This window comes from Lottia gigantea (genome assembly GCF_000327385.1).
Source record: "Lottia gigantea unplaced genomic scaffold LOTGIsca_48, whole genome shotgun sequence".
Taxonomy (NCBI): Eukaryota; Metazoa; Mollusca; class Gastropoda; family Lottiidae; genus Lottia; species Lottia gigantea.
This window is the reverse complement of record NW_008709663.1, coordinates 921,388-932,138: the sequence shown is the minus strand read 5'-3', so window position 1 is coordinate 932,138 and position 10,751 is coordinate 921,388. Positions and strand designations below refer to the sequence as shown.

General features: G+C 31.7%; 1 protein-coding gene across 1 annotated transcript in view; it reads left to right on the top strand.

The window, feature by feature from the left end:
* The window catches only part of LOTGIDRAFT_124931 (hypothetical protein), a gene marked incomplete at both ends in the record, with an annotated part of 23,426 nt that overhangs the window by 4,666 nt on the left and 8,009 nt on the right, over window positions 1-10,751 (top strand). The window contains 3 exons of the mRNA XM_009061423.1: window positions 9,234-9,410; window positions 9,969-10,099; window positions 10,450-10,636. Coding sequence (XP_009059671.1) covers window positions 9,234-9,410; window positions 9,969-10,099; window positions 10,450-10,636 — 495 coding nt within the window. The remainder of the gene's footprint in view (window positions 1-9,233; window positions 9,411-9,968; window positions 10,100-10,449; window positions 10,637-10,751) is intronic.

The window sequence follows — 10,751 nt, the reverse complement described above, 5'->3', positions numbered from 1 at the left end:
TGTTATAGTGTTTTGATAATAATAATAATAATATTGATAATAATGATAATAATAATAATAATAATTATACCAAAATTGATTTTTAAATTACTTTTATCAACCAATCAGATTACAGTATTTTCTGAATTTCTGGCTGGATTTTAGTGTTATAGTGTTTTGATAATAATAATAATAATAATAATAATAATAATAATAATAGATAATAATAATAATAATAATAGATAATAATAATAATGCACCTGTCTTGTATAGCGATGGTACATTAAGTAAAACTGCGTAGTGGCGCACATTTTTAAACGCAATAAAACAATATTTGCTGTATTTCTCGAGATGGTCAAAATGTTTTTTGTTACACAGGGCCTTGATTGTTACACAGGGCCTTGATTGTTTTACAGGGCCTTGATTGTTATTTAATCTCTTTATCTGTTAATCTCTATAATCTCACTATGAGAATTCATTTCACATTTGTTAGTTGTTAGGTAACAGTCAGGTTGTTTATTTGATTTACTGTCAGACAACCTAGTCTAGATTTTTACCTCAATTTTTTTCTTGTGATTTTTGATGTAATTTAAAGCGTCATGTTGGTTTGTTAAGTTTTTAAAATTGTTTTCAATAACTTTCAAGACTAGGATTATTGTCATGCTATGATAGATAGATGAGGATTAGTGATTTGGAGCTGGATTTCAGGATATTATAGGTGTTGAAATTGGACACTGAGCTGACTTTCAGAAACACTTGAGGAAGATTCGAACCCCCAGCACATAATTTGGTGAAGATGGAAGTGTTTATTTGCTTATTAATTGATGTATTGGTTTATCTTTGTTAATGGAGGAATTTCCTTATTAAAAAGTCTTAAATTTTTGATAGCACTTTAGGAGGATTCAAACCCACAACGCCTAATTGTTTGAGGATAGAAAGTGGTTATTTATTTATAAAGTGATGGATTATTTGGTGTTAATGGAGGAATTTGGTGTTAATGGAGGAATTTCGTGAGTCTAGAAGTATATGGAGATAAATGTGATATTTGTTTTAGATTTAAATTGAAATGGTTTGTTTTATCAATCTATTTCAACTTTATTTTAAAATCGTGGATATATCAGCATGTTTCCGTACACAAGACATATTGATCTTAGTTTTGAAATCTGTCTTTGTGTTTTCTTTCTGTTTTCTTTAATTACCGACATAGTTGAAACTTTTACTGTTAAAGAAAGATTGATTTATTCATTTTGTCTGCTGATCTGAAGTTTGTTTTTGCGCTATTGATTTTGAAATTTTGGATGAATTGTTGTTCGAACTGTTTTGTTTGCTCAGATAGTTTTTGGAATTCTACTTTCATGTGTTTTGTTTCTTTGGTTTTTCAGCAAAAATAAAGGAATTGATAAAATTTAAGCAATTCACAAAACATAATAATGTGAAAAAAAATGAAATAACTTTTTGGTAAAATTGTTTGTTGTAATATGGCAGGAACAAGGAAATATAGATGAATGAATTACCGTAGAAGGTTAAATAATACAACCTTTTAGAACCAAGTAGTCTGGGTTGTAAGGACTTGACTCGTCGTCGTTTATATTATATTATATTATACTTGTATGACAACTGAAGTTCATCTAATGCTGCTGACACGTTTCAGATACTAAATCTTCATCAGGACAAATAGTTTTGGACTTCAACTCATCTCATGCAGTTGACATGTGTTGTTTTTTTTTTTTGCATAAACGATATTTACTTACAGAATAGGATACCTTTTTCTTGTGTGTTTCTGATACAATTACTCATCAGGACTGATAGTTTTGGAAATGGATCTTGATTTAACCTTCCATTATTTGATGAACTAGAGCTCAGTCCATGTTGTCTGATATTTGACTGTGGTAGTTATTGTAATGGTGATATTTGTAAACATGACATCTCTACTGTTTAACTATTGTCTGTAAATGGGTTTTGTCTTTCATTTATGATGTAGACTTTGTTAGGTTATATTCACCTTGTTCAGCATAAACAATATTTCGTCTGTCTAAGTTAGACCTAATTTTACTGCTTACCAGCCTCTGGTTATTAATTATTTCTTTTTGAAACATATCACCATTTACATACTGTTTTACATACTGTGTTTAACTTGAAACTACTGGTCTTTCTAACTCACTTGACAGTACATAGAGTCTCAACTCTTATTGTGGTGCAGACACGTTTCTATTTCTCATCAGAACAGTATATATTGAACTAGGAGGTTAACTTTCCAATATAGGACTTCATGTTAGCTCTTTGTATAGAACTCTGCTCATTCTGCCGACAAGTTTCAGATACACAATCCTCATCAGGACAGCTAGTTATAGAAAGGTGATTTAACTTTTCAATATAGGATTCAATGTTAGCTAATTGACTAGAGCTCTGCTCATTCTGTGGACATGCATTTCCGAAACACAGTCCTCATCAGGACAAATATTAATGGAAATGGGATTTAACTTTTCCATTTGGGATTTAATGTTAGCTCATGTCATGCTGTTGATACATGTTTCAGAAACACAGTCCTCATCAGGACAGCTAGTTATAAAAAGGTGATTTAACGTTCCAATACAGGATTTAATGTTAGCTAATTTACTTGAGCTCATCTCGTGATGTTGACAGACGTTTCAGATACATAATCCTCATCAGGACAAATATTAATGGACATGGGATTTATTTTACAGCTAAATGACTAAAGCTCATCTCATTCTGTGGACGCGTGTCCCTATCAGGACAGTTAGTAATGAAAATGGGATGAACTTTCCAATAAAGAAAGATTATTGTATATATAACTAGATATCATCTCATGATATTGACACATGTTTCATATACATAATCTTCATCAGGACAGATTGTTATAATAATGGGAATTATCTTTGTAATAAAAGAAGAATATTATATAAGAAATGAGAAATAAGAAGAGATGATATAAGAGGGGATAGACTATAATATTAGTTATAATTACCTTCTAGATTTATTTACACATAACATATTTATGACAGATTTCATCAGGAAATATCTAGAAGAGGAAACAGTTTGGAATATAGCTGTTTTTCTAAAGCTCTTGAACAAATTTTATTGGAAAAGATCTTTCGATAGAGGCTGTTTGGTTTGGATTTGTCAATGTTTATGAATTATTTGCTTCATTGAAAAGAAACATTGTTTGCCTTTCAATTTCGTTTCAGTTTAGCGTTGCAAATCAGTTCAGTGGTGTAGTTTTGTATATGTTTTAATTCAGTTTTTGTAAGCCGAAGTCTCTTTTGCGTATATATGGATCTACTACAAAAAAAACGTGGTGCCCCAAGGATGGGGGTACAAATAGGGGCATACGGACTTGATTGGGGACAACTATCAGGGCTGAATTCAAAATGCGGCAACTGGAAGCGTTAAGTATCCAGCCTCTCGTGGAACGTTTTAGAAAAATTGAATTGATTTGATGCACACTGTTAAATAATTTGGGGCAGAAACGAATAAAAATTATATTATAAATATGGTAAAAAATATAGTAGGGGTATACTTGAGGGTGCAAATTGTTTTTCTAGTGATGAAAATACCTTTTCTGTACCCCCTACTGATTGCTGCCATTTGTTTGTGAAGTGGAATCAGGAGCAATTTGTTTTGATGCCCTTTTTTAAATCTCTAGTTAGGTTATGACCTTTGTACACTACCAACAACCAGTCCACCTCCCCTGCTAGGAACCTGATATCAACAAATTTAGTTTGAAATCAAATTAGAAGAAGCAGACTGTTTTGAGAAAAGTAAATTGTGGAATAATGATGTCTGGTGTAATTATAATTCTATCAGAAAAACTCGAAACAATAAAAATACAGACGGCTGGATGATAAGAACAGAAAACTCATATTGGTTCGATCAATGTATTATTGATTAGAGTTCACAAATGGCTATCTTTGCTGTTATTTTGTTGTTTTGTTGTTTCATTTGGCAAAAATGTGTGTTTTCTGACATGGATAGTTATATAGTTGAATTGGCATGTGAGCAAACAATTCTGGTTTACAACTGGCTAGCTTCACTGTTGTTTTGTTTTTTCCGTTGAACAAATATTTGAACATTGTTGTAAGATGATATTTTTGTGCTGGTTTACAAGAATTAGTATCTTCTGTATTGTTATGTTTCGTGTAGAATTTTGTGTTTTTGATTGCTTCTAATATTATTTGTTGTGTTTTCTTCTTGTAATGTGAGATAATTGGAATATTTGGTTTTAAAGATTTCTACAATGATCATCAGCTGCTGAAATAGAAATGGATAATTTAATTTTAAATAATAAAACAATACAATAAGTGATGAAACAAATCATTTTGACAGAAATCAGGATATATAAAGAGTGCCTGTAAAAAAAAGCTAAATCTAAACCTTATTTTTACTTGAGAAATTGGACTGGAAGGATTTCTTGGATGAATATTGAATCAGCTAAAAAAATGGACAACTAAATTTCAGATAACACAACTCTGTTACAATTAAGTGATGAAAAAATATTTTGGAAGTTGGTTTTAATGGAATCCTGCGATGAACATTGAATCAGCTATTATAATAAACAACTTAATTCGAGATAACTAAACCTCATAACAGTTTAACGAGGAAAAAAATGGTTTAATTTGATTGTACAAAATCTGCATGCAGAAACAGAGATTATAAAAAAGATAAAGCTTCTATAAAATGAGAAATTTGGTTGCTAGGATTTCTGTGATGAAAATCAGCTAATATAATGGACAACTTCATTTGTAATAACGAATTTCCGTACAATTTAAGCAGGAAAAAATTTTTTAATTTAAAGGCACAATATGAAGCTATAAAAAGATAAAGCTTCTATAAAATGAGAAATTGAGTTGATAGAATTTCTGCGATGAACATCAGCTAATATAATAGACAACTTAATTTGAGATTATGAATTCTCGTAACAATTTAGCCAGGTATAAAATGAGACTATAAAAAAGATAAAGCTCCTTTGATTAGAGAAATTTGGTTGATGAGATATCTGCGATGAACATCAGCTAATATAATAGACAACTTAATTTGAGATTAGGAATCATCGTAACAGTTTGGCGAGGAAAGTGTTGACGGTTTTGACATTTGACTAGAATATCGTTGACGTCTGCCTCCAGACCTGACAAGCAGACGTGAGAAATGGTGCTTGGTGAAAATTAACAGATGATGATATCTCACGCTCAATTCTGAATTGAATACCAAATTATACAGTATCTTAGTTCCAGACTGGAGATTAGTTGATGCCAAGTTTCTGAGACTGCTGTGTGTTCCAGGATAACGCAAAATCTAGAAGCATAAACATTCTACAAATTTGGATTAAAAATATTGGAAAAGTTTTTCCATAGTTATAGTCTTTTGGAAGTTTTAGTTTTCTTGATTACAGACGTGTTGCCAAGTTTTCTCGACGGTCATGTGTTCCAGGATAACTCAAAATCTAGCAACTTAAACAACCATTAAAGTTTCTATTAAATGCCTGAAAAAGATTTACGCGAAGTTGGGAAGTTTAAGTTGCTTAGTTACAGACTCCTTGTTTAGTTTCCATGATGGTCATGTGTTCCAGGATAACGTAAAATCTAACAGCTTAAACAACCATTAAAGTTTCTATCAAATTTTTTTCTGCACTAATGCAATTGCTTGCTTACTTAGTTACTCCTCGCTGAGTTGCCTTGACGATCATGATTGTGTTCTGATAATATTACTGTTTGGATCCTGATATGTATTTCTGTAAAGTTTACGCTTAGTTTATAGTTGTTTGGAATGTTTTAAAGGAATACTACCTCTTAGAATGAACATAACATTTAAAGTCTCAAACTTGGTCAATAAGAGTATATATTCATCAGTTAGAATTACCAGGTGTCATGACTAAAGAATAGAATCTCTATATAAGATGATATATTTGACTGATTTTGAGTCAATGTCAATTTTGTGGTCATCCTAAGAGGTAGTATACCTTTAAAATTGGGTTAGTTATTAATTTTGTTTATATTTGACTATGATATGAATGTCTTAAAAGGATATGATTTAATGAAGGCTGTTGATTGGATATATCATTTTGGAAAGTTTCAGTTGTTAGTTACAGTCTACTTGGTTATGTCATGCAATGTTTTTAGAGTCTGTCATGTATTTCAGTTCCATGATATCACAAAATCTGAATCTAAAACTTTTAACGTGGTGGTACATAACCTTTGAGAACCTAAGTTGTTGTCTTAGACAAATATGGACGTTTTTCTTTTTTCTTTTTAATATTGTTTACTATCGGGTGCAGGATTATAGAAAATATCATTGAATTGAGAATATTGGAGATAAAATAAGATATGGTTTCCATAGTTACTTGAAATATTTATATTCTGCTATCGGGCATGTCGCGGTGCTTCTCTCATTTTAAAAGATAATGTTTTTGGTATTAGATTATACAAAACAATCAGTTTTCTATGTTGTCTGTTGGTGACTGTTGTCTGCTTGTTACTTATGGATTGTGGTTGAGATCGGTACATGTCAGGTGTCTCCTAGTGATTAGAACTTTAATTTATCCATTGTGATTTTCTAGTTGTCTCCTAGTGATTAGAACTTTACCTAATGGATTGTGATTTTCTAGTTGTCTCCTAGTGATTAGAACTTTACCTAATGGATTGTGGTTTTCTAGTTGTCTCCTGGTGATTAGAACTTTACCTAATAGATTGTGATTTTCTAGTTGTCTCCTAGTGATTAGAACTTTACCTAATGGATTGTGGTTTTCTAGTTGTCTCCTGGTGATTAGAACTTTACCTAATGGATTGTGGTTTTCTAGTTGTCTCCTGGTGGTTAGAACTTTACCTAATGGATTGTGATTTTCTAGTTGTCTCCTAGTGATTAGAACTTTAATTTATCCATTGTGATTTTCTAGTTGTCTCCTGGTGATTAGAACTTTACCTAATGGATTGTGATTTTCTAGTTGTCTCCTAGTGATTAGAACTTTACCTAATGGATTGTGGTTTTCTAGTTGTCTCCTAGTGATTAGAACTTTACCTAATGGATTGTGGTTTTCTAGTTGTCTCCTAGTGATTAGAACTTTACCTAATGGATTGTGATTTTCTAGTTGTCTCCTGGTGATTAGAACTTTACCTAATGGATTGTGATTTTCTAGTTGTCTCCTGGTGATTAGAACTTTACCTAATGGATTGTGGTTTTCTAGTTGTCTCCTGGTGATTAGAACTTTACCTAATGGATTGTGATTTTCTAGTTGTCTCCTAGTGATTAGAACTTTACCTAATGGATTGTGATTTTCTAGTTGTCTCCTGGTGATTAGAACTTTACCTAATGGATTGTGGTTTTCTAGTTATCTCCTGGTGATTAGAACTTTACCTAATGGATTGTGGTTTTCTAGTTGTCTCCTAGTGATTAGAACTTTACCTAATGGATTGTGATTTTCTAGTTGTCTCCTAGTGATTAGAACTTTACCTAATGGATTGTGATTTTCTAGTTGTCTCCTGGTGATTAGAACTTTACCTAATGGATTGTGGTTTTCTAGTTGTCTCCTGGTGATTAGAACTTTACCTAATGGATTGTGGTTTTCTAGTTGTCTCCTGGTGATTAGAACTTTACCTAATGGATTGTGGTTTTCTAGTTATCTCCTAGTGATTAGAACTTTACCTAATGGATTGTGGTTTTCTAGTTGTCTCCTAGTGATTAGAACTTTACCTAATGGATTGTGATTTTCTAGTTGTCTCCTAGTGATTAGAACTTTACCTAATGGATTGTGGTTTTCTAGTTGTCTCCTAGTGATTAGAACTTTACCTAATGGATTGTGATTTTCTAGTTGTCTCCTAGTGATTAGAACTTTACCTAATGGATTGTGGTTTTCTAGTTATCTCCTGGTGATTAGAACTTTACCTAATGGATTGTGGTTTTCTAGTTGTCTCCTAGTGATTAGAACTTTACCTAATGGATTGTGATTTTCTAGTTGTCTCCTAGTGATTAGAACTTTAACTTATCGATTGTGGTTTTCTAGTTGTCTCCTGGTGATTAGAACTTTACCTAATGGATTGTGATTTTCTAGTAGTGATTAGAACTTTACCTAATGGATTGTGATTTTCTAGTTGTCTCCTGGTGATTAGAACTTTACCTAATGGATTGTGGTTTTCTAGTTATCTCCTGGTGATTAGAACTTTACCTAATGGATTGTGATTTTCTAGTTGTCTCCTGGTGATTAGAACTTTACCTAATAGATTGTGGTTTTCTAGTTGTCTCCTAGTGATTTCGACTTTGACTTATATATTCAGTATTATATTTTGCAAAGTAGTCTAGTTTGTGGTCTTTAACTCATGGATTGTAGTTTGGATAGATATCTGTATATATCAGTTTTGTCCTGTGTATTTAGGTTTTAATGTAGTAAAGAACATATTATAAATAGATATGTGTTTTGAGTTATCTTTTCCGTGGAATCTTTGAATTTTGTTTTCATTTTTGCAAATTTTCTACAGAATTAGGAGTAGATGACGTTTCACATAATTGAAATAACTTTAGCTGTATAGAAATAATTAAAACTTTATGAATTCAAACATTCTGTGAATTCGGGTGAAAATGGAACATAGAAAATCACAAGAAATAAAAATGACAGACAAAATGAATGTGTTATTAAATGCTCAGGAAAAAGAAGGACATGGATTTGTGAAAAATTTTGAGAAACTTGTAGGAGTCAGTCATGCTGTACATAAGAGTAAATTTAAGGTTTGTATCAAGATACAGAATTTAGGTTTATACTTAAAGACTGATTTTGGGTCTTTTATTTGAGAATGTTTTTGATCTGTTTTGAACGCAGATCTAGATGTGTTGTTTTGTCTTTTTCCGTTGGTGATTTTACTTGTCATGTGTAATCGGATGTGCCAGAGATGGAGGGATATGAGAAAACAGTTTCTTAAAATCACCGGCCTACTCTGTGACAACAATGTTTACAGAATATGGGCAGCGAGTGGGTAAAAAATTAAAGATGAAAGCATTGTTTATTAATTATGAAGAACTCTGGTTATTGTTTAACTTTTGCTATGAATTGTAAATAAGATTGACACTAAGTGTACTGATAGTCAAATTTCCACTGAATATGATAATAAAAATTTCAGAACATAAATAGCAAGTGAAGTTATCTACAAAAAAACACAAAACAAGCATCTAGAACTGTTGTTTAGTTCAATTATTAAATTCAAGTTAATTAACTCAAGCGAAATTTATCATCAAGTTTTATTTTTTTTTTTCAGTTTTTCCGTAAAAGTATGAAGTCTTCAGATTCTAGTAAGAAATTAAAATCACAGATCTGGAGTAGTGTAGTCACGATCGTACTGGTTAGTGGGAAAAATCTCGTCCCCATGGATGATAACGGATACAGTGACCCCTACGTTAAATTTCGACTTGGTAATGAAAAATATAAAAGCAAGGTAAGTATTGTTATATTTCATTTTTGAGATTTTGATTAATATTTTTCAGTATATTACAAAATGAAATATTGATGCCATAAGTATCAGTTATCTGAAGATCACACAGCATGAAAATCTGTGTTAAAGAATAAGTATATGTGATTGATGCATTTCTTTAGTGTATATGAATTATTTACAAGCCCTTTGTAGGGTCAAAAACTGTGCATTATACACTCAAATATACTGTATGTTTTGGTCACACAACTGACATATTTCAAGTCAATTAAAATCTTTCTTGCAATGTGCGTGTTAGTTTGAAAGAATTTAAAGAGCAAGGCCAAATGTATACCTTTCTGTATCAATACAAACAAATGAGAGTTATTTTTACTAAAGAAGTATGCCATTTGATTGACAGATGAAGCCCTGCCTCTTGCATGTGCATTTACCTTAATAGACTCTGTCAATGTCTATGTCTATGTGATCTCTTTGATTTGATAAACAATATTGAATATTCATCAAATGATATCTAGTCATTATTAACCAGTATTTTAATGATATTGATAATTATAATATTTATAGTTTAAAAGTAAAACATTAAGTCCGATGTGGAAAGAACAGTTTGATCTACGAATGTTTGACGACCAGACGAGTCAACTAGAAATTACTGTCTATGATCACGATGTCACTGGTAAAGATGATTTTATGGGCAGGTAGGCAACTATTTTGATTACAAAAGGGGACAGTGGAAGGGGATGTCTTTTGGTAAAATTTTTTTGCTGTTGTATTATTATATTAGGTCTGTCATTTAATTTATGGTTACATATTTTCATATCCTCTGGCTTAGAACTTAGCAAAGATCCATGGGCAGCAGACAAGCGATTAAAGATGGGCTATGTGACTGTCCTTTATTAATGGCCTTGACTATCTTCATCAAGAAGAAAAGTAGAACGAAAATTCGTTTCTTTCATTTTTTGGACAACTTTTGGTTGTAAGTTGTTCGTTATAATATTTAGTTTGATATATTTTGCTCTCCAAATTCTACGTTGATATTTTGTTTCAGAGCCATGATAGATCTAGGGTCGTTAGATCGTGAAAAAACTCACACCCTAGAAACACCGTTAGAAGATGGGGCGGGGATTATTAAATTATTATTAACGATATCAGGCACCTCTGGTAATGAGACCATCACTGATCTGTCCAACTATACTCCTAATCCCAAAGAACGGGAAGAATTAATCAAACATTATGTAAGTATTTATATAAAATATACAAAACACTCTTATACGGTATCTTCACAATGTCAAGTTATTACAAACTGTGTCGAATACCTTGACATAATTAGGCATTTTTCTAGTATCATGC